General features: G+C 40.5%; 1 protein-coding gene across 6 annotated transcripts in view; it reads left to right on the plus strand.

The window, feature by feature from the left end:
* The window catches only part of agtpbp1 (ATP/GTP binding carboxypeptidase 1), a 330,136-nt gene that overhangs the window by 240,409 nt on the left and 64,845 nt on the right, over positions 1–24,882 (plus strand). For all 6 annotated transcript variants that reach the window (XM_043713129.2, XM_043713120.2, XM_087997543.1 and 3 more), the window contains 2 exons: positions 2,715–2,895; positions 4,468–4,597. In XM_043713129.2, coding sequence (XP_043569064.1) covers positions 2,715–2,895; positions 4,468–4,597 — 311 coding nt within the window. The remainder of the gene's footprint in view (positions 1–2,714; positions 2,896–4,467; positions 4,598–24,882) is intronic.

A 24,882-nucleotide genomic window follows, 5' to 3' on the forward strand; every position in this document is an offset into this window, starting at 1 on the left:
GTAAATTGTAGGCTACTGAGAAGTATAGATGACCAAAATAATCTGAGTACATTTTCCACAGATAGCTGAAAACAGAAACACAGGAAGAGAAGCAGGTTAAGAAGGCATGTCCAAAGCTTCCCTTTATGAGCTCAGATATAACATAAGAACAGAATCTTACACTTGAACTGTATAAAGCTTTGGTTACGCCTCAGCTACAATAGTGTGCACACTTCTGAACACCCTCATTCCAGGAAGGATTGATTGTACTAGACAGGGTTATGAGCATATTGGCAGGCATATTGTAGAACTGGAGAACATAGGAACATTGAATATAGGAAAAGGAATATGCTATTTAGTCATTGAAGCCTGTTCTGTAAAACAATGGCTGACATGGTTGCTATCTCAGCTCTAGTTTCCTGTCTGCACCCCATGACCTTTGATTCCCTTGTTTATTAGAAATCCATCTGGCTCAGCCTTGAATAAATTTAAAGATCCAGTCTCCACAACCTTGTGAGAAAGAGAATTCCACATTTTAATGATCCTTTGAGAAATAAAAACGGCTGGAGGATTGAGAGGATTCCTGACTCAAGGTGGAAACACTTACCACTGCCACAAGAGCCCTACCTTTCACTGTTCTTTTTTTTAAAATATCATGAAATGCTGTCATACACAACTGAATGACTTTCCCACCACAAAATCATAGATCTCACCTGTTCAATCTTGCATCGTATGATAAGTTCTTTATCCCTAGAACCATCTTTATTTTCTCCAATCAGCCTGGTTGTAGATGTTATTACACACTTCTGCAACAGGTGGGACGTCAATCCAGATCTCCTGGCTCAAAGCGACCACTGTACTACATACTCCAGTGCAGTTATATATTTTTTTCAAATCTGCACATAGATATGGTCTACCAATGTTAGTAAAACTATAGCAAAACTTTCCTACTTTTATATTACATCCCTTTTACAATAAACAACATTTGTTGCCTGAATCAGTTCCTGCATGTCAACTTTATGATTTATGTACCAGGACCCCCAGGGCTAGCTGTAGCACCTGGAGTCTGACTTAATTTAAATGGTATACTGCTTTTCTATTCTTTCTGTCAAAATGGAGAAGTTTACATTTAGGAGAAAGTGAGGACTGCAGATGCAGGAGATCAGAGCTGAAAAATGTGTTGCTGGAAAAGCGCAGCAGGTCAGGCAGCATCCAAGGAGCAGGAGAATCGACGTTTCGGGCATAAGCCCTTCTTCAGGAATGAGGAGGGTGTGCCAAACAGGCTAAGGTAAAAGATAAGGAGGAGAGACGGGGGAGGGGCGATGGGAATGCGATAGGTGGAAGGAGGTTTAGGTGAGGGTGATAGGCCAGAGAGGTCAGGAAGAAGATTGCAGGTCAAGAAGGCGGTGCTGAGACCGAGGGTTGGGACTGAGATAAGGTGGGGGGCGGGGAAATGAGGAAGCTGGAGAAATCTGCATTCATCCCTTGTGGTTCCTAGGCGGAAGATGAGGCGCTCTTCCTCCAGGCGTCGTGTTGCCATGGTCTGGCGATGGAGGAGGCCAAGGACCTGCATGTCCTTGGCGGAGTGGGAGGGGGAGTTAAAGTGTTCAGCCGCAGGGTGGTTGGGTTGGTTGGTGCGGGAGTCCCAGAGGTGTTCTCTGAAACATTCCGCAAGTAGGCGGCCTGTCTCCCCAATGTAGAGAAGTTTACACTTAGCCAGGTTATACTCTGCCAAATTTTTGTACACCAACTTAACCTCTCCATGTCCCTTTGCAAACTCTGCCTCCTCTTGATGACTTACTGTACTACATATCTTCTTGCCATTGCCTATTGTAATTATCCATGTGTTCGGTACCGTCATCCATATCATTGATATAAATTGTGAATCATTGAGGCCCCAGCACTGATTGATCCCTATAGTACTCTAGCTTGCAAATTCGAAAAAAACATATTTATCTTGACTCTCTGCTTCCTGTTGGCTAACCAATCTCTGATCATGAAAATATGTCAGCCTGTACACACTGTGCTCTTATCCTTTGTAGCACTTTCAACGTGGTACCTGTATCAAATGCCTTTTGGAAATCCAAGCACATATCATCACCTGGTGCGCACTCTATCCAATGTAATATTACTTTGCCAAAATCCTCTAATAGATATTATTTTCCTTTCACAAAGTCACAATGACTCTGTATGCTCACGCTGTAATCTTCTAAGTATCCTGTTACAATTTCCTTAATAGATTCTAACACCTTTCAAATGACAGTTGTTAGGATATCTCAAACAGCTGCCTCCAATCAAAATTCTCCAGTTCCTGCCTAATGTTGTTGTAGATCACCTTCCCCCAGTTTAACATCTTCATCCGAGGACTGGTGTTATCTCTATTCATGAGTATCTTAAAATTCACGGTGTTATGGTCACTGCTCCTGAAATGCACCCCCCACTGAAACTTCATTCACCTGGCCAGGCTCATTTGCCAAAACCAAGTCCAGTATATTAAATATGGAACAAAAGGCCTTTTTTCTGTGTTGTATACTTTTGTGATTCTAATGGAGACCGCAGGCTGGCAGTTAGGACTGAGACTTTGGTTAAATTTCACTAAATAATTTAGGAATGCTGTGGCTAATTGCAACAGTCCTTCTTGCACTTATCTTGACATTACTATCGTTATACGATTGTCACTATGTGAAGCTGCAATTTTATATATAAAATAACTCCTATAAAAATAATTTCTGCAGGAAATCGACCGTACATTTTCTTAACATCTCGTGTCCATCCTGGAGAAAGTAATTCCAGTTGGGTGATGAAGGGAACTCTGGAATTTTTAATGAGCAACAGCTTGGCAGCTCAAAATTTGCGGGATTCTTATATTTTCAAAATTGTCCCCATGCTGAACCCAGACGGAGTAATTAATGGAAGGTGAGGCAAGTCTGTGTACATTAAACTGTTCTATATTATGTTTATACAGAAATGCATCACAGTTGACAGTTACTTTTCAGTTACTAATCATAAATGATTGAGCAAGATCTTCTAGAATAAAGAAATATGGAAAAGAGAGCATCTGTGCTACAATTGCTGCTATTGATTCAAACCTTCACTACTGAACCTCATCATGTATGCTCACATTTGAATTAACAATTTTCAGTCAGTGGATAAATATGCTTCATTGACATGACTGAAACAAGTTGTCAGTATACATTATCTTTGCTAATTGTTAAAGCACCCTGAGTACTACTTTTCTGGCCTCCTCTCACTTTATACACCCAAAATTGTACAAGTATACATGTATATCAGTGAACATTGATGAATAGGCAATACATTTTCAATTGCAATACATATACCACGCCCAAAACCATTTTATCTTATGGCAGAGGCAAAAAACACACAAATGAAAATGCAGGCCAACTTGAAGAGAGTAAAATCTGTGAAATTTCTGTCTGACCTTAACTGACCAAAACTCTCATGTTACCAAGAGGTCATGTTGCCCTCGTAATTCTGTACAGTAGATACCTTTTCATAGAATGTCTATAGTGCAGAAAAAGACCTTTTAGCCCATCGGGCTTTCACAGGCCCACCCCCTCCAACAGCATCTCACTCAAACTCAAGCCCTCGCCCTATCCCATAACCTTGCACTTCCCATGGCAAATCAACCTAGCCTGCACAATATGGGCAATTTAGCATAGCCAGTCAACCTAACCTGCACATCATTGGACTGTGGGAGAAAACCAGAGCTCCTGGCAGAAACCTCGCAGACACTGGGGCGAATGTGCAAATTCTGCACACAGTCACCCAAGACCAGAATCAAACCCAGCTCCCTAGCGATGTTATTACACACCTCTGGAGCAGGCGTGAACCTAGGCCTGTCATCCCAGCAGTGGGCACACTACCACTGTGACACAAGAGGGCCTGGCTCTCGAACTTTGATAGAATTAGCAAAAAAGGCATCGGAGCGACAGTGAATGTGGGGTCTCAGAGATGTGTCATTGAATGGGAAGACTGGTTTCGGGTGGCACGGTGGCACAATGGTTAGCACTGCTGCCTCACAGCGCCAGAGACCTGGGTTCAAATCCCACCTCGGGCAATTGTCTGTGTGAAGTTTGCACATTTTTCCCGTGTCTTCATGGGTTTCCTCCGGGTGCTCCGGTTTCCTCCCACAGTCTAAAGATGTGCAGGTTAGGTGAATTGGCCATGCTAAATTGTCCATTGTGTTAGGTGAAGGGGTAAAAGTAGGGGAATGGGTCTGGGTGGGTTGCTCTTCGGAGGGTTGGTGTGGACTTGTTGGCCGGAAGGGCCTATTTCCACACTGTAAGTAATCTAATAAAAAGAAACAGAAAAATCTCACATCTAAGGGGACAGACAGTCATGAACAAGGAATGGAACATACAAACCTGAATAGGTGTTTCATTTTGTTTCTATTTGAAATATTAGGTTAAAAAAAGAATTAGCTTGAAAGTCTTCCTAATTAATTTTTCGATATATTCTGTTTTGTAGTCACCGCTGCTCCTTAAGTGGCGAAGATCTTAATCGGCAGTGGTTAACCCCAAATCCTGAACTCCATCCTACAATTTACCACACCAAGGGCTTGCTGCAGTACTTGGCCAGTATACAACGTAGTCCTCTTGTAAGTACAGCACCTCCATAAAATTGATTTTCTTAATGCTTCACTTCATTGTTGTTAATAAAACACAGACAATGTTTTTGTTTAAAGTTTAGAGTTTCAATTTAGACAAAACTTTTCACTGTGCCTCGGGACACGTGACAATAAATTCAACAAATAAATTCGAATTCGATGCTTCCACTCCCTGAACTCCAGTCTCCTGGTCTTCCTCTGGATGCTGCTCCCACCATCAGTCTTTCTTTCCTAATGTCCGCTTAAAGTTCTTAATGTTGTTTTCAGTATGCCTTTCTCTGCTGGCTCCTGAACTGAATTAACTTGGAATGAAATCCTGGCTCCATCCAGTGACAGATGATGTTTAGTACAGGTGGTTCTGCCTGTACTGACTAGTGCTTGCCACTAGATGGAGCCTGGTCGGTTAAACGATCATCAGATGAATGTAATTTTAATATTTTATGGTGATTACATTTTATTGTATTTATCATTATATTTTAAAATATATTTTGTTACTTAATGAATATAAGCTTTTATGAGTGCCTGTTTCTATGTCGTACGACAATGACTGTAACATGATATTTTAAAGTTACTTTTTGCTGTAAGGCCTTGAAGTAAGCATCCATACATTGTTTATTTTATATTTATTGATTTACTTTGTAAGTTACTTCAGTTATGAACCCACACTATTGCATACTTATGGTATTGTGTTTCAATCTTTTCATTGTTTCTTCAGAGCAAAGCATGTGTGCAGGAACTTAAACTTTAGCTTTCACATTAATTCCTACGGAAACTATGCTTCACTTAAAGTCATTTCTTTTAATGTTGCAGTTTTCAGGAATAAACAAAGAATTCCTGTATAATTGCAACTGCTCTTTAATTCCAGTTATGAACAGAGTTAGATTCTGTCTCAGTTCAACTTTACCATATAATCAGCAAAATACCCATCCACTGGGGCAAAATATTTTTTAGTAATATTGTCTTTTTAAATGCTTGCATATTCTTTTTACCTTCATCAATGTTAACTCTCAGAACTCACCGAGAGGCTGCTGTATTTAAAATTAGTGTCACTGTATCCAGCAGTGGGCCCACAAATTGTAAGAAATTCCTTGTTGAATGTTTTTTAGGCAAAGAGAAAGAGACTTTTGAACAATAAAGGAATTAAGGATTATGGTGAGCAAGATGATAAGTTGAGCTGAGTCCATGAAAAGCTCAGCCATGATCTTACTGAATGGCATAACAGGCCTGAGGGGCTCGACGGCCTATTCCTCCTTCTGTTTCTCATGTTCTTGTGAATCTGACATGGGTTGATGGCAGTCTGCTGAACCCAATTCTCTGGTGGCAGCCTCATGGATACAGGTGTGCTGCCGGTCCACACAGCAGTGGCAGGTTCTGCTCTGATTTTAGGAAACATGTATCACTTGATGATCATCCTGGGGCTTGCAGATGTTTAAACAGCAGCCAGCTGTATAAGACACCAGGTTGTACTCCAACGGGTTTATTGAAGACCACACTCTCTTGGAACACTGCTCCTTCATCAAGTGAAGGCTGAAGACTTTACCTTGTGAAGGAGCAGCATTCAGAAAGCTTATGATTTCAAAAAAACCTGTTGGTCTATAGCCTGGTGTCATGCAACTACTGACTTTGTTCACCCCAGTCCAACACCTACACCACCACATCATAGCTATATAAGAGTTAGAGCATTGTTAGGGTGAGGGCTGCCTTAGAGTCAGAAACACTTTAAGGTGAGAGGTACTTTACATTAGAGCTGCTTTAGAGTCAAAGCTATGTTAGAGTCTTCCAACTAAAATGGACACTCTCTCAGTTTCCCACATTGTTCTCCAGTGACGCAACCTTTGCCCTTCACTTAAGCAATCCACATCCCTTTGCAAACCCTTTATATCTTCTTTATCATTTGCTTTTGTTACCTAACTTTATATCACATCATCAATGAATTTGGCAGCTATAAATTCAATACTCTTTCATCTCTCAGAAAAACAGCATCCATCATGCCACCTCTGTCTGTCCCCCAGTTTCCTGACTGTTGCCTGTCAAATTAGTCAGTCTAAGCAGAATGGTGCAATCTATAGCCACTTTTGTAGGTTCAGAGCTCTTTGAGATGGTTTTTTCATGCTATTGCAGTCTTCTTTACCAAAAGTTACTTGCATTCTAATTTCACCAGTTGTACTACAACCACTGGGATGACACTCTGTCGAAGCACTATGCTAAGCAGGCGGATAGTAAGGATGATGTAGTTATTTCTGTATGCAGTACAGCATGGGAGGTTTATCTCAAATTGAGTTTGGAATGTTTCTTTTATTGTCGCTTTAATTTTGGCTTTGTAACCAAGCTGATGCTATCAGGACAGGCTGAAAAATGTGCAGTTGGGATTATGGTTGGTGATATTGCATTCAAATTAGTTATTCACAGAAATCTGCGTAGAAGGGGACTGGCTGGGCTACCTCCTCTCTTATTCTTCCTTCTCTGACTGATTACTGTGACTGAATAGAGAACCTGAGTGACCTTCTTCATATAGTATTAAATATTGTAAACATTGCTGCTCATATCTTTAGCTGTAATGCAGTCCTTAGCTTGCTTGTACGAACTGAGGTTCTTTCCAAGAATGTTTATATGCTCCATCAATATAGACTTCCATGGCAATGTTCACAGTGGGTTGAAGGAATATTGGTGAGATACATAATTGCATTTATAAGGTCTGGAGTTAAGTTTGTAAATGATTTGTTCAATCTTGAATAGTTTATTGATTTCTAGGAAAGATTATTTGTCTGACTCCATACAGGCAGATAAAGAAACTTGTTTGTTCAGTTGTTTAACTAAATCAGTATTTAACATCAGGAAGATGGTATATCTGATATTCTGTAGTTGCGGTGATAAAGGTTTCTGATGTCTTATTTGAGAGCTTGAGTTCTAAAGTAGAAGTAACTGTAATTTTGATTTTCAGTTCTGTGAAGGAGACTGCTATTTTTTAAGGGCCAGATATACCATCTTCCTGATTTCTTTTAGCAGTGAGTCAACAATATTTCCAAAAAGTCATGTGACTTATGCTAAATGATCAGACAAGTAAGTGGTATGCTTTCCTTTATTGGTCAGAGCATTGAGTATAGAAATTGGGAGGTCATGTTGTGACTGTACAGAATGTTGGTGAGGTCACTTTTGGAATATCATGGGCAAATCTGGTCTCCCTCCTACAGGAAAGATGTTGTGAAACTTGAAAGGATTCCGAAAATATTTACAAGGATGTTGCCAGGGTTAGAGGGTTTGAGCAAAACGGAGTGGCAGAATAGGCTGAGGCTATTTTCCTTGGAGCATCGGAGGCTGAAGGGTAACCGTACAGAGGTTTATAAAATCATGAAGGGCATGGATATGCTAAATAGGTACGGTCTTTTCCCTGGGATGGGGGAGTCCAGAACTAAAGGGCATAAGTTTAGGGTGAGATTTAAAAGTGATGTAAGGGGCAACTTTTTCACTCAGAGGATGGTGCTATATGGAATGAGCTGCCAGAGGAAGTGGTGGAGGCTGGTACAATTACAATATTTAAAAGGCACCTGGATGGATACATGAATGAGAAGGGTTTAGAGGGATATGGGCCAAGTGCTGGCAAATGGGACTAGATTAATTTAGGATATCTGATCGGCATGGATGAGCTGGACTGAAGAGTCTGGTTCCGTTCTGTACATCTCTATGACTGTATGACTGAAGCTACCTGGTGAGATAATTGCTAGTGTTTACTAAATGGAGCTTTTATGACACAAAAGAAGAGGGACAAGATGACAGAAGCAGTTTCAGCTCAAAATAGAAGATGCACACGAGTAGTAGTCCTACTATCTGGCAACCTAAGCGTAGTTAAAGTAACTGGAAAAGTTTGGTGAGAAACATCAGTAACTTAGCCTGTGTCTCTGCGGGATTTGGAGAGAATCATATCTGGTGAGTATTGTAAAAATGGCCCAAAGAAAATGTTTGTGATGTCATCAATTGAGTAAGAAATTAAAGATTGGAGTGATATTTCACTGACTGATCTTACTGGAAAAAGAGTCAAATTTTTATTTTTGCTGTTTATGATAAGATCTTTTCAAATTGTCTTTTATATACCTTTTTGGTCTTTTTCTCTTTTGTGTGTAATAAATGTTGACATTCTTCTGTGAAGATGTTCAGTGAATAACTGCCGCAGTAACCAACTGCAAAATAAAACTTCTGGTCTGTCAAGCCAGGTTTCACTCTGAAATCTGACATATCAAGTATTGGCAGCAGCTGAGATCATATCACTAAATCTTTTTTTTAAAATAATGTCAATAGTTGTCAGAGATGCAAAAAAGTGCAATTGTAATCTGTTTTGTAAGAATCGAAGAACTGAAAGCTTGGACAGGCAAAGTGCAGAGGGCTCATTTTTGTTTTGGAGCCTAGTTTCATGGCTCAATTAATTGAAATCTGAGGTGACTGCTTGCATTCTGTCATGTATTTCTTTGTACAGAAGATCTGAGTTGAGTTCAAGTGATTCAAGAGTAAGGTTTACAAAGTATAGTTAATTACTGTTAATGCATTGAAAAACATTTCCTTTTTCTGAACCGGAGGTCATTAGCTCACTTGGGCACCAGAAATACAGAGAGTGTGTGCAGTTGTAAGAGAGAACACCCATATTTTTATGTATAGGTAATAAAATAACTCTGTGCAGAAATAAAGTCCTCCTTTAATACCCTGCCACTGCCAGATGTGATTTCAGTTACCGAGGCACTATGTTCTGAAATTTCCTCCATAAATGTTTGCATTCTACTTCTCAGATCCTCCTTAAAACCTAATTCTTTAACCTTTCTTTATAGATCCACTTTTGACATGGCATATTCAGGACATTATATGTTGGAGGTACTTGTACAGGTGCCAATAGCTAATTTTGGCATCTCCTGCATTTCCAATAATAATGGCTCCACCACTGATGCCCAGTGTCTTCATTTGTTGAGGTCCCAATCTTTGGAATTTCTTCCCTACACATTGCTACTTTTCTACCTCACTTCGCTAATTCAAGATGTTTCTGAAAACCTAGTTCTTTGACCAAGCTTATGGTCATCTGATGGTAATATCACCTTTTGTGGCTCTATGACATACTTTGTTTTGTAATGTTCCTATGAAGTGGCTTGAGACTCTTTCTTATCTTAGAAATATCGTATAAATTTAATTTATTATTGTTAAATGGGATTGGATTCTTTCTGGGGAATATTTTATCAAGAGAATTTAAGGGTAACCTTTAGTGTTACTTATTGCAGATCAATTAATCTTCAAATTTCAGTGGATGGCAAAACAGATTTAAGATGCTGGTTGTTAACATTAGGTTGAAACTACTGCCAAAAGTATCCACACACCACCCACAGGTCAGATTTTGACTTTGGTCATTCCAAAGGACATTTTCCTTTTTTTTTGAGAAAGAGTTCCATGCATTTTTTTGTGGATTAAAAGCTGAAAGTTCACTCATGATGATTTTTATCATCTAGTATTCATAATATTTTCCCCAAATTTCCTTTGTACAAGCTTAATTAAATGGAAAGTGATTTTAGCATGATTGTGAAGCAATCCTGGTGCTTGAGTGTCACCATAATATGTAAATTAAGAATGTGGCTTTCTGTCTATTTTGTAATTGGCATTAAGAGCCTTTAAGCATTAGTTTTTGTAGATACTTTGTAGAGAAAAATTCAATCTTGAAAGCTGCAAGAACATTCATTCCTCCCAGAAGATAACTAGTAAAACTTCCAACTTAATAAGTACTGAAAACTTAAGTTACATCTATGTCATTCTAAAATATATTGTTACATGGCAACTAATTAGTTTGAAACCATCTTTTTCCTACTGACAACTTTATTTTCTTTTTTGATTCTCTATATTGATGATTTCAGTTATAAAGAGGTAATCATATTAATTGTAATACTATGAAGCTATTCTTGAGTTTTTAAATTTTAATCTACAGCATTACTCACTCCTGTGAAAATAAAATTTTGAGCAGCTGTTAATTATAATAATTGACTGAACCCTTTGTTTTGTTTTCAGCTAATATACTTTTCCATCCATTCTACATCCACTTTGTATCACCTTGTCTTTCCATGACACTCTCCCTCCAATTCATTGCATGAAGAGGTGAATTAATCCAACCATACAATCAGATTCAAAAGTCCAATACTGAATAAGTTGAGACAAAAAGCGGAATTGCTGGAGAAACTCAGCAGATCTGGGTGGTATCTGCATAGAGAAAGCAGAGTTAACATTTCAAGTCCAATGACACTTTTTTCAGAACTATGAGTAGCTGGGAGCAGGTAGTTTACATCCTAATGACAGGGTTTGTGGAGGAAGGAGTAAGCAAATAGGTGGGGATGGAATGCAGAGAGAGAGAGCGGGAAAGAAAAACACGCAGTCAAAGCGATGTAGAAAGGTAAGCCAGAAAGAATGAAAAGTTGGTAATGGGAACTGTAAATAGGTGAAAATGGATTGGCTACACTGAAAGCAGCTCATGTCATGACAGGGCCAGACATGTGGTGAGTGGATAAAGGGCTTAAAGGAAAATGTTTAGGCTGTAAAATCTTTGAAGTCGATATTGCGTCCTGAAGGCTGCTGGGTACCCGAACGAGCAATGAGATGCTGTTTTATTTTCAGCTTGCTCCAAGCCTTGCTGGAGCACTGCAGCAAACATGAGACAGATATGTTGGCCAGGGAACACAATGGTGTGCTGAAGTTACAAGCAACCTGAAGCTGCATAAGTCAATGCAGTTTAATTTCCAATAATCATTAAAGTAACTCAGTTCCTGACAAAAAATATTTTTGGTTCTGTAGTATATGATGCAAGATCACCTTTGAACAAATATATTCTATTCTCATTTCAATGGGCAGAGCCAGAAATGGAAAACCGTATGCTCTTAAGCATCTGTAATGTCACATGAACCTGCTTATTTGTCAAGCTGCAGAATTATCGTCTTATTATTTTCTCTCTTGTTCAACTTTATTCACTGGCTCGACTGGCACTTATCTGAATTGTGGATATTACTGATAATAGTTTTTTTTTCACATCTGGCCAGTTTAGTTTATGAATCTTCATGTGTAACCTGGCCTGGAGACAGCTATCACTGAACTGAGACCCACAGATTGTGAAGGCCAGAATTCAACAACAATCTGAGCAACATTTAAGGACAAGTACAAAGATTGAAAGAGAAAGATTTGTACAATAGAAATATTAGGCACTCTGCTATCATGGCAGATTCTTTTTTCCCCCCAAAAGAATTTTAATGATTACTTTTGGTCATCAACATTGACAAACTTTAATGCCATTGTAAAATGCTTAATCAGATGCTTTGGTACATTCATGGAATCTCATGTGTAAACTTGATAACGTACAGGGAGATTCTATTGATTTTAAAAAGTAGATTTAAGAGTAAATGTTAGTACTGTAAATTCTCACTTCTTACTTAGAAGTCAAAACCTACAAACCTCACTCCAGACAGCCCGAACAAGTGAAGACTAGACGGGGATCTCCAAACACTGTTTAGATATCTGACGGTTTCTCATATTTAGACAGAGTGGTCACTAATTCATTGGTAAACTTAGTCACACCAGATGGAGAATAGAACACTTATTCTTAATACTTGGTTACTATCCAGCAGGAGTACTTGTATTTAATTAATGCAGTTACAGCCCTCCCTTCAGTAGAGGCTCATTGGAATTTTTTTTTGTCTTGGTTCCATCTCACCAAAAATTGAAGATGAAAACCCTGAGGAAAATTGAGTGAGCCTGCCTAAAGGTCCCCTATAATCAGAGACTTAAGGTTTACATCTGAGATACTTGAGATAGGACCAGGCTTTCATCAAAGTACAACGCAATGGACAGATGCATAAACAGATATTGTGCGGTGCAGAAAGTGAGGACTGCAGATGCTGGAGATCAGAGTCGAGAGTGTGATGCTGGAAAAGCACAGCAGGTCAGGCAGCATCTGAGGAGCAGGAAAATCAACATTTCAGGCATAAGCCATTCATCAGGAATTGTGCAGTGTTAAGTGAAGTTGAATTATGTACTTTTTCAAACATAAGAGTATTTTGCCACGTTAAGTACACTTTTAGCCTAAGTTGGGTTTGGAGTCAGTGTTCCCTCTAATTTTCTTTCCACTTGCAGTCTGTGTGCTGACATTATTTGCCATGTATGGCTCATCAAAGTGGTTGTTCACACATGCAATCATGCAGTTTAGAGAGAATGTAGGTTGGAGTTATAAGGTTACATCAGAAAGTATAAAAGTCAATATGTTTAATTAATGTTGGATTGCATTTGTTAATGCTTCTCAATTAAAGGCTGTATCTTGAATGCACATTAGAGTCAAAGAGAAGTACAGTACGGAAACAGGCCCGTTGATCCAACTCGTCCATGCCAACCAGATATCCTAACCTAATCTAGTCCATTTGCCAGCACTTGGCCCATTTCCCTCTAAACCCTTCCTATTCATATACCCTTCCAGATGCCTTTTAAATGCTGTAATTGTACCAGCCTCCACTACTTCCTTTGGCAGCTCATTCCATGCACACATCATCCTCTGCGTGAAAAAGTTGCTCCTCAGGTCTCTTTTATATCTTTCCCTTCTCACCCTAAGCCTGTGCCCTCCAGTTCTGGATTCCCCCAACTCCAGGGAAAAGACTTTATCTATTTATCCTATCCATGCCCCTCATGATTTTATATACCTCTGTAATGTCACCCCTCAATCTCCAACAGGGAAAACAGCCCCATCCTATTCAGCCTTTCCCTATAGCTCAAATCCTCCAACACTGGTAACATCCTTGTAAATCTTTTCTGAACCCTTTCAAGTTTTGTTTTTAAGGGTAATTTGTATCTGTAACAAAGTGATATCTGGAACACGATAAATGATGTGTGCTAACTGTTTGAATTTAATATCTTACCAGCAGATGTACATTTTTTGTATATTACTCAAATTTGTCTCTATCTGAAGTGCCAATCTCACTGTATCTGAGTCTGTTATTCTTTCTGATCTCATTTCCTTTTTTAAAAAAATGTTCTGTCATAACATTTATTGCTGGCAAGGTCAACAACTATTCCTGATTGTTTTTGAGAAAATGAAGATAAGCCAACACCTTTGACTGACTGCAGCAGTTCATCTGGTGGAGGTATAGTCTGCTGTTAATGAAGGAGTTCTACATTTTTACCCAGTGACACTGAAGGAATGCTAATAAAGTTCGAAGTCACAATGATGAGTGGCATAGAAAGGACCTTGCATGTGATGGTGTTCCCATGCATCCACTGACTTGCCCTTCTCCATAGTAATGATTACAGGGTTAGAAAGGTCCATCGAAGAAGTTAGGTGTAATTCTTGGGGCCAAAGGGATCAAAGGATACAGGGCAAAAGGTGGAAGCAGGATACCAAGTTGAATGATGAAACATGATCACATTCAATAATGGAGCAAGCTCAAAGGACCAAATGGGCTACTTTCTATGTTTATATGTTAAGCCTTGTTGAGATTCTGCTGTGCACCTTGTAGATCATAGAATCCCTACAGTGTGGAAGCAGATAATTTGGCCAGTCAAGTCCATATCAACTCTCTGAAGAGCATCCCACCCAGACCCAAAAACCCCCCACTCTATCCCTGTAACCCTGAATTTCCCATGCTTAATCCATCTAATCTGCACATCCCTGGACACTGGGCAATTTAGCATGGCCATTCGACCTAACCTGCACACCTTTGAACTGTGGGAGGAAAGCAGACCACCTGGAGGGAATCCCTGGAGGGACACAGGGAAAATATGCAAATTCCACACAGACATCCAGAGGGTGGAATCGAACCCAGGTCACTGGCGCTGTGAGGCAGCAGTGCTAACCACTGGCCACGCTCCTGCCCTGATACGCAATCTTACCACTGTATCTTAGTGGCACGGGGATGAATGGTAAACATGGAGAACATAGAAAGTAAGAGCAGGAGTTGGTCTGTTAAGCATGTTCTGCCATTCATTATAACCGTGGCTGATCACCCAACTCAGCAACATGTTTCTACTTTTGATGGTGGTTGGGGTGCAAACCAAGTGGGCTATATTTTCCAGGATGGTGTTGAGCTTCTTGAGTATTATTGGAGCTGCATTCTTCCAGACAAGTGGGGAGCTACTTGCTATAGGATTCCCAGCATCTGACCTATTTTGGTAATCACTGTGTATGTCTGTCCAGTTCAGTTTCCGCTCAATGATAGTTTGATTTGATTTATTACTGTCATGTGTACCAAGTAAAAAGTGTTGTCTTACCTGCTTTACATGCAGATCATACTATACAAGTGCATCAGGGTAACAGAACAGAGTGCAGGATACAATATTACAGCTGCCGAGAACGTGCAGAGAGAGATCAACATTAACATTTTAGAGGTCCGTTCAATAGTCTGATAACAGCAGGGAACAAGCTATTCTTGAACTTGTGTGTACATGAATTCAAATTTCTGTATCTTCTGCCTGAAAGAAGAGGGTGGAAGAGAGTATAACAAAGTGGGAGGGGTCTTTGATTATGTTGGTTGCTTTCCTGATGCAGTGGGATGTATAGACGGAGTCAACGGATGGGAGACTGGTTTGTGTGATGGACTGGGCTGTGTTCACAACTCTCTGTAGTTTCTTTTGGTCTTGGGAAGAGTATTTGCCATACGTTGCTGTGATGCATCCAGGTGGGATGCTTTCTGTGGTACATCTACAAAAATGTATAGGAGTCTTTCTGGACATGCTGACTTTACTTAGCGTCCTGAGGAAGTACAGGCATTGTTGTGCTTTCTTGACTTTAGTGTCAATGTGGGTAAATGAGCACAGATTATTGGTGATCGTCGCTCCCAGGACTTTGACGTTTTGACCATTTCCACCTCAGCGCCATTGATCCCATAAGATCCCATTCACTCTGCTCCCTGAAGTCGATGACCAGCTCCTTAGTTTTGCTGACGTTGATGGAGAGATTGTTGTCTTATACCATGCTGCTCAGCACTCAATCTTTTACCTGTACTCTGTCTTGTTGTTGTTGACATCTGACCTACAATGGTGGTATCATCAGCAAATTTGTAAATGGAATTGGGGCGGAATTTGGCCACATAGTTGTGAATATATAACCTGTATAGTAAATGGCTGAGTGTGCAGCCTTGTGGGGTACCAATATTGAGGATTATCGTGGAGAAGATGTTGTTACCTATCCTTACTGACTGTTGTTCAGGAAATTGGTCAGTCATAGAGGGGGAGCAGAGACCTAGGTCCCAAAGTTTGGAGATGAGTTTGTTTGGAATTATGGTGTTGAAGGTGGAGTTGTAGTCAATAAGTAGGAGGCTGATGTAGGTTTCCTTGTTGTCCAGGCGTTCCAGGGATGAGTGTAGGGCTAGGGAGATGGTGTCTGCCATGAACCTGTTGCATCAGCAGGTGAATTGCAAGGAAGCTTAGGCAGTGTGGGAGTCTGGGGTTAATCTGAGCCATGACCAGAATCTCAAAGCGCTTCATAATTATGGATATCAAAGAGAGTTATTGAGGCATGCTGCATGATTTTTCTTTGATACGGGGGGTATTCTTGAAGAAGTTGGAGGCTTCAAATCATAGTAAAAAGAGGTTGAAGATGTCTGCGAATATTCCCACCAGCTGGTCCGTGCAGGATCTGAGTGGGGATTCCATCCAGGCTGGTTGCTTTACATGAGTTTACCGTTAAGAAGACTAATCTGACATCTGTGTCTGAGGGTACTGGTGCATCTGAGGCTATTGGAACAGGTGACATTGTCACATTGCCCTTCTCTTCAAAGCCAGTGTAGTTTGCATTGAACTCATTGGCTAGGGATGTACTATTGCCTGCGATTCTGCTTGACTTCGTCTTGTAGCCCATTATGTCATGTCAGCCTTGCCACAAACGACAAATATCCGTCTGGTTAGTCGGGGTCTCAAACTTAGTTTTGTATTGCTTCTTGGCATGACTTTGTGAAGGTCATACCTGAATTTACTATATAGGTCAGAGTTGCCCAACTGGAATGCCTACTTGAATCCTGGGCCGTTTTTGCTTTTCAGCATCTGCAGCATTCCTAGTCTTGTTTCCTTGACTTTATCATCTTGATTAACCATGTTCTATTAAGATCAGTGGGCAATCTTCTTTGTGGCCAAAATAAATTAAGTAGTAGGCTGGACATCTGTGAAGGTGAGGAAGAAATGCCAAGGACAAGTTAGACCAAAAACAATTATATTTTTTCAAAAATTGGATTAAGTGGAGGGCAAGAGAGGAAAAGATAGTTAGAGTTCTGGGTTTGAAGGCTAGGCAACTGGGTAGTGTCACGAAGCGAATGGAAGTGCTATTCTCTGATCCAAAGTAGCAAAAAGTGCCTCTTTAAAAATAAAATTCACTTGTTTGACTTGGGTATCATTGGCCAACATTTATTAGATTAGATTCCCTACAGTGTGGAAACAGGCTCTTCAGCCCAACCAGTCCACACCAACCCTCAGAAGAGTAACCCACCCAAACACATTCCCCTGCCCTATAATTAATCCTGACTAATGCACCTAACGCTATGGGGCAATTTAGTATGGCCAATACATCTGACTTGTACATCTTTGGACTGTGGGAGGAAACCGGAGCACCCAGAGGAAACCCATGCAGACACGGGGAGAATGTGCAAACGCCACACAGTCACCCAAGGCCGGAATTGAACCTAGGACTTTGGTGTTGTGACGCAGCAGTGCTAAGCACTGAGCTCTTGATGGTTACTGTGCAGTGGGAGGTATGTCGGACCAATAGACAATATTGCCTGTATCTTGTGACCCTTTAGAAAGCGGTGGTGAGCTGCCATCTTGAACTGCTGCAATCAATGTGCTATAGGTTGCCCACAATACCCCTGAGGAGGGAATTCCAGAATTTTGACCCAGCTGCAGTGAAAGAACGGCGATATATTTCCCAGTCAGGATGATGAGTGGCTTGAAGGAGTACTTACAGGTGATGGTGTTCCCATGTATCTGTTTTCCTTGTTCTTCTAGATGTTAGTGGTCATGAGTTCGCAAGGTGCTGTGTAAAGATCTTTGGTTTTTGTCTGCAGTACACCTTGTAGATAGTACACATTGCTGCTAATCAAACTACTGTCAGTAGTGGAGAAAGTGAATGTTTGTGGATGTGGTGCCTATTAAGCATGTTGCTCTGACCTGGATGGTGTCAAGCTTCTTGAGTGTTGTTGGAACTGCATCCATCCAGGCAAGTGGGGAGTTTTCCATCAAACTCCTAACTTGTGCCTTGCAAATGATGGACAGGCTTTGGGGAATCAGGAGGTGAATTACTCACCACAGTATACCTAGCTGCTGATGTGTTCTTGTAGCCTTTGTGTTTATGTGGCAACATCATTGAATGTCAAGGGGCAGTGGTTAAATTGTCTCTTATTGGAAATGGTCATTGCAGTTGTGTGGTGTGAATTTTACTTGCCACTTGTTAGCCTTGCCACTTGGTCCTGAAAAAAGTTTACATCCAAAACGTCGATTTCTCCACCTTGTGATGCTGTCTGGCAGTCTGTGTTCTTCCAGCCTCCTGCCTGTCTATTTATCTGCCCAAGCCTAGATATTGTCGAGATCTTGTTGTATTTGAGTTTGGATTGCTTCAAAATCTTGAGGAGGCATGAAAGGTGCTGAACATTGTGCAAGCATTCGCAAGCATCCCCACCTCTGACCTTTGATAGAGAGAAAGTCATAGATGAAGCAGCTGAAGATGGTTAGGCATAGGAAACTACCCTAATGATGTCTTGGAACTGAGCTAACTGACCTCCAACAGTACAATCGTCTTCCTCTATGCTAGGTATGACACTGACCAATGGAGAGTTTGTCCTCGCAATTACCCCTTGATTCCAGTCTTGCTAGGGCTCCTTGATTCCACCCTTGGTCAAATGCAGATTTGATGTCAAGGACTGTCGCATTCAGTTCTTCTGTCCATGTTTCAACCAAGACTGTAATGAGGTCAGGAGCTGAACGGCCCTGGCAGAACCCAAACTGAGCAGGTTATTGCTGAGCAGGCGCTGCTTGATTGCACTGTCGATGACAATATCCATTGCTTTACTGATGATCGAAAGTAGACCAATGGGGTAGTAATTGGTCATGTTGGATTTGTCTTGCTTTATGTGCAGGACACACCTGAGCAATTTTCCACATTCAGGTAGATGCTGGTGTTGTAACTGCATTGAAAGTACTTGGCTAGGGGAGCAATAAGTTCTGAAACCCAAGTCTTCAATATTATTGCCAGAATGTTGCAGAGCCCATAGCATTTGCAGTATCCAGTTCCTCCGACCTTTTCTTGACATCATGTGGAGTGAATCAAGTTAGCTGAAGAATGTTACATGTGGAGACCACTGAAGGAGTCCGAAATGGATGGCCACTTGGCATTTCTGACTGGCATATGCTTCAGCCATATCTATTCTCACTGATGCGTTGGCTGGTTCCATCATTGAGGATGAGGCTATTTGTACAGACTTCTACACCTCCATTGAGTTGTTTAATTGTCCACTATTATTCATGACTGGATGTGGTAGGACTACACAGCTTAGATCTGATCTGTTGGCTGTGGGATCGCTAGCTCTATCACTTACTTATGCTGGAGGAGAAAGTGAGGTCTGCAGATGCTGGAGATCAAAGTTGAAACTTTATTGCTGGAACAGCACAGCAGGTCAGGCAGCATCCAGGGAACAGGAGATTCGACGTTTCGGGCACAGGCCCTTCCTGAGGAAGGGCCTGTGCCCGAAACGTCGAATCTCCTGTTCCCTGGATGCTGCCTGACCTGCTGTGCTGTTCCAGCAATAAAGTTTCCACTTACTTATGCTGTTTGGCATGCAGGTAGTCCTGCTTGGTAGCTTCATCAGGTTCACACCTCATTTTTAGATATGCCTGTGCTGCTTCTGTCATGCCCTCCTGCACTCTCCATTAAACCCAGGTTGATCCCTTGGTGTGATGGCAGTGGCAGAGTGGAGTATATGCCGGGCCATGAGGTTGAGGATGGTGCTGGAATACAGTTCTGCTGTTGATAGCCCACAGTGCCTCATAGATGTCCAGTAATCAGTTGCTAGATCAGTTCGAAATCTGTTCCATTTAGCACAGTGATAGTGCCACACAACACGACAAAGCATATTCTCAATGTGAAGGCAGGACTCCATCTCCATAAGGACTGTGACTCTTACTGTCACGGACAGATGCATCTGCAGATGAGGTAAGAATGTTTTTCCTTTTTGTTGGTTCCCTCATCACCTGCCACAGACCCAGTCTAGCAACGATGTCCTTTAGGACCTGACCAGCTCGATTAGTAATGTTGCTGCTGAGCCACTCTTGGTGTAGTCATTGAAATCCCCCACCCGGTGTACGTTTTGCACCCTTGGCACCTTCATTGCTCCCTCCAACTGCTGCTCAAATAGAGGAGTACTGATTTATCAGCTGAGGAAGGATCGTATGTGGTAATCAGTAGGAGGTTTCCTTATGTTATAATAATATAAACAGAAAATGCTATAGGCAGCAAATTCAGTAGTGTTCATTGAGGAAAGTGACAAGTTGGCATTTTAGACCTTGTCCTTTATCAGTATAAGATGATACTGTTGAAAGTCAGTACCAAACCGTCAACTTGTCACATTTGTCACAAATGCTGTCTTGCCTTACTCACTGTTTCCAGTTTGTTTTTTATACATGTTAGTGTCACTTTTTTGAAGTAAAATATTTGTTATTACAGGTATAATAAATTATCACAAGGGGTTAACTAGAGCCTTGATATTAATCTGATGTATCCAAATAAGAATGGGCATATTTATGTTGGTTGCTACATTTACATCCCATCCAATGTTTGGCTACATTAAAGTCAACTAATTGTAAAATTGTAAGGGGTGTAAGTTGTGTGATTGACCAACTGCATCTGTTCTCACTGACTACTTTAGGTGAGAATTGGTGTCAAGTTGTCAAACAATGTAATGCAATTTGGCACAGAAAGTAAGAAAATATGACAATAGAAAATGAACACACTTGTAAGAATATTGAATTAAAATGGACACATTTTCCACATGCTTCCATGAAACATGTTTGTTTTAATAAGTAAAATATGCAACCACAGAGGTGATAGATTTAGAGGCTTATCCTGCTCAGGTTCCAGTGTCCAGTGCAAACAATATCATATAGGATGACTGAGAGTTTAATTATCTGTTGAGCGAATTCTGCAGATCAAAATTTACTCATCAAATCCAGGCTACACCTCAGAGGTACTGAGCATTTTATGATTTTGTATCTGTGCCAGAATGTGACATCTTTGCTAACTAAATGTAAAATCCATGTTGACCATTTAATTGAAGAAGTCTCTATGCTGTTGAGATAAGACATTATCATCCCTCTAAACATTTTTATATTTTAATGTTGATCATCTGAAAAAGTCACTGACAGAAATGAGTAATGTTTATTGATAATTCGATTTTGAGGCTTTAAAAATGGACATCTTAAACACTTCTGTGTTTGTACGGGAATGAGTTATTTACCTTATAGTGATCAAATGCTTGTTCATGATCCTTTTTAATGTTAGATTTTTAATTTTTCTTTTTACAAGTACTGATAACAGCCTTTTCATATTAATTGTCTTTCTGCCTGGTCAAGTTACCTCGTCACTGTTTTTACTCTTTAGGTAGATAGTAGGGTGGAATTGACATAGCTGGCAGCCAGTGCTTTCTGTAATCTTGCAGTCAGCAATATCTAGCCGGGAAACTTGAAAAGCTTTTCAAAACATTAACTCTGCTTTCTCTCCTGAAATGCTGTCAGATGTGCTGTGTTTTTCCTACAATTTCTGTTTTGTTTCTGATTTCCAGCATCCAGAGTTCTTTGGTATTTTCTTTTGGTAGAGCAGTCAATCATCTATTTTAATGAATAAGCACAAAATAGTTAAAACATGAAGCTTTTATTTTCAAAACTTTGTTAAAAAAATCTGCCTTTGTTTTGAGCTTGCTAACCCTGTTTGAGGAGCTGTTTGATTCTAGTACAAGAGCTTTTCATAACTTACCCATAACCTATGTAATTTTAGAATTGCAGTGGAAAAATCAAGTGAATTAATTTGTTGTTCGATGACGTCCCATGGATATTCCAAAAATTCAAGATACGGGGGTTGGTGGGGGGGTGGGAGCAGAGCTACCCCAAACATTAAAGAAAGTCTGAGGACAGAGCGGAGTATGCTGGCCATTCACCAAAGAGAAGGTGCTCAAAAAACTGGATGACTTGAAGGTGGATTAATCGCCTGGACCAGATGGACTACACCCCAGAATTCTAAGGGAGATAACTGAAGAGATAGTGGAGATGTTAGTGGTGATCTTTCAGGAATCGCTAGAGTCAGGAAGGGTAAGATATAGGAAGCCATTGTGAGGGATGAGATTTCTGAATACTTGCAAGTGTATAGTAAAATAGGACAAAGTCAGCATGGTTTCATCAAGGGGAGGTCATGCCTGATAAATCTGGTAGAATTCTTTGAGGAAGTAAAGAGCAAGGAGAGCCAATGGATCTAATATCTAGCAAAGGGAAACTTGAAAAAACAAGTTGCATATGCTCATAAGAAATGTAATCATAAATGAAATGTATTTCTCTTTGGTCCAATCAAAATGTTTTTATTTTCTTTTTCTGTTTAATTAGCAACGTGGGCTTCACAGAACTTAAACCAGATACTGTGAAGGAAACTATTTTGCTCTATGAAAAGCTATGGGGAGAAAGTGAGGTCTGCAGATGCTGGAGATCAGAGATGGAAATGTGTTGCTGGAAAAGCGCAGCAGGTCAGGCAGCATCTAGGGAACAGGAGAATCGACGTTTCGGGCATTAGCCCTTCTTCAGGAATGAGGGAAGTTGGTCCAGCAGGCTAAGATACAGTGAGAGAGGGACTCACTGAAACCTTTGTAGAGGGAGAAAGAGAGCTTCTTCAAGGAAGGCATCCTTGTAAGAGGATTCGCAGTAGGTTGAAATCTTTGGGGAGAAAGTGAGGTCTGCAGATGCTGGAGATCAGAGATGGAAATGTGTTGCTGGAAAAGCGCAGCAGGTCAGGCAGTATCTAGGGAACAGGAGAATCGACGTTTCGGGCATTAACGTCGATTCTCCTGTTCCCTAGATGCTGCCTGACCTGCTGCGCTTTTCCAGCAACACATTTCCATCTATGAAAAGCTACTCTAGTTGATCTGTCTTTTCATATAAATATGCCCTTAGCTAAACACACCAGAACAGTCAGCCACAGAAATTCTTCAGAACCGGATTCCAATCTATCTGGATGTCAAGAAGGCCTTTGACAAGGTTCTGCATAGGAGGCTACTGAGTGAGATAAGGACCCATGGTGTGAGAGGCAAGATGCTAGCATGGATAGAAGCTTGGCTGTCTGGTAGAAAGCGAACAGTGGGGATAAAAGGGTCCTTCTCAGGATGGCAACCAGTGCCAAATGGTGTTCTGTAAGGCTCAGAGTTGGGATCACCACTTTTCGCTTAATAGATTAGCAATCTAGATGAATGAACTGATGGCATTCTGGCTAGGTTCACAGATGATACAAAGACAGGTAGAGGGGCAGGTAGTATTGAGGAGGTGGGGAAGATGCAAAAGGATTTGGACAGGTGAGGAGAGTGGGCAAAGAAATGGCAGATGGAGTGCAACGTGTTAAAGTGTGAGGTCATGCACTTTGGCAGGAAGAATAGAGGCATGGACTATTTTCTAAATGGGGAGAACATTCAGAAGTCTGAAGTGCAGAGAGACTTGGGAGTTCTAGTCCAGAATTCTCTCACAGTAAACTTGCAGATTGAGTCAGTAGTTAGGAAAGCAAATGCAATGTCGGCATTTATTTTGAGAGGACTTGAATGTAAAAGCAGGGATGTATATCTGAGGCTCTATAAGGCTCTGGTCAGACTACATTTGGAATATTGTGCACAGTTTTTGGCCCCAGATCTCAGGAAGGATGTAATGGCCCGGGAGCATGTTCAGAGATGTTTCATTAGAGTGGTCTCAGGAATGAGAAACTTAACATACGAAGAACATTTGAGGACTCTGTTCTATACATCGAGTTTAGAAGGAAGAGTGAAGATCTAATTGAAACTTACAGAATGTCAAATAGCCTGGACAGAATGGATGTTGGGAAGATGTTTCCATTGGTAGGAGCGACTAGGACCCGAGGGCATGGCCTTAGAGTAAATGGAACACCATTTAGAATGGAGATTAGCTACAGAGTGGTGAATCTATGGAATTCATTGCCACAGAAAGCTGTAGAGGCCAGGCCATTGAGTATATTTAAGACTGAGATTGTTAGGTTCTTGATTGTCAAGGGTATCAAGAGTTATGGGGAGAAAGCAAGAGAATGGGGTTGAGAAACTTATCAGCCATGATTGAATGGCAAACCAGACTCGATGGGCTGAATGGCCTAATTTCTGCTCCTATGTCTTATAGCCTTGTGGAATAAAAATTATTGAATAATATTTTTGAATGTTCAGGACCCCATGTGGCATGAAATGAGGTTTGCAGGTTCCTGTGAGTCATAAGAATTACCAATATTACCTTTCTTCAGTTTTGGACTGAGTGGTTAAGAATTAATACTCTGGTTGAAAAACAATAACCAGACCATTTATTGTCTAAATCAGAAATTTGGATTAGTAGATTCTATGTACTTTAATTAAACTATGCACAAAATATTCCAAGCATACAAGCAATACAACAATGTATGTTGAAGTTAATTGATACTTGAAAGTGCATCAATTTCAGAATTTAAATATGATCGTAAACTATCAGACGAAACTTTAGTCATTTCAGTTTAAGGAGCCACGTTTAACGTATGATTTAGAAAATCTCATACTGATATAGTTAAAAAGCTTTTGGGCAGATTAGTGGAATTTTATGCTTTGGTTCACTGTGCTATCTAGTCTGAGCATTATCAGTGATAAACCATATTGTTCAACACTCCAACGCTTTCCAAACGTCACCAAAGATAAAAATCAATTAATTGTTTACCCCACTCTCTAAATATATAGCAAGTAGGTTTCATTGTCAGCACAGAACATTAAAAACATCATGAATAGGTGCATTATATAATTACAAAGGTTAAATAAATGTTGGCCTTTATTTACTTCTATGGGAATAGAATAAAAGAGTGCGGAAGTCAGATATTTAGAAAAGCTCTCAACTGGTTCAGAATTTTACAGCACTGAAAATGCCTCTGTTGGTTCTTTGGAAGAGGAATCCAATGTCTCAAATCTCCCCTCTTTCTCAATGGCCCACATATCATCGTAAATATTTATCTAATTGCTTTTTGAAGCTTGCCATTAAATTTGTTT

This window comes from Chiloscyllium plagiosum, unplaced genomic scaffold, assembly GCF_037043375.1.
Source record: "Chiloscyllium plagiosum isolate Xiang-an unplaced genomic scaffold, Cpla_swu_hap1 HiC_scaffold_2, whole genome shotgun sequence".
In the NCBI taxonomy this organism is placed as follows: Eukaryota; Metazoa; Chordata; class Chondrichthyes; order Orectolobiformes; family Hemiscylliidae; genus Chiloscyllium; species Chiloscyllium plagiosum.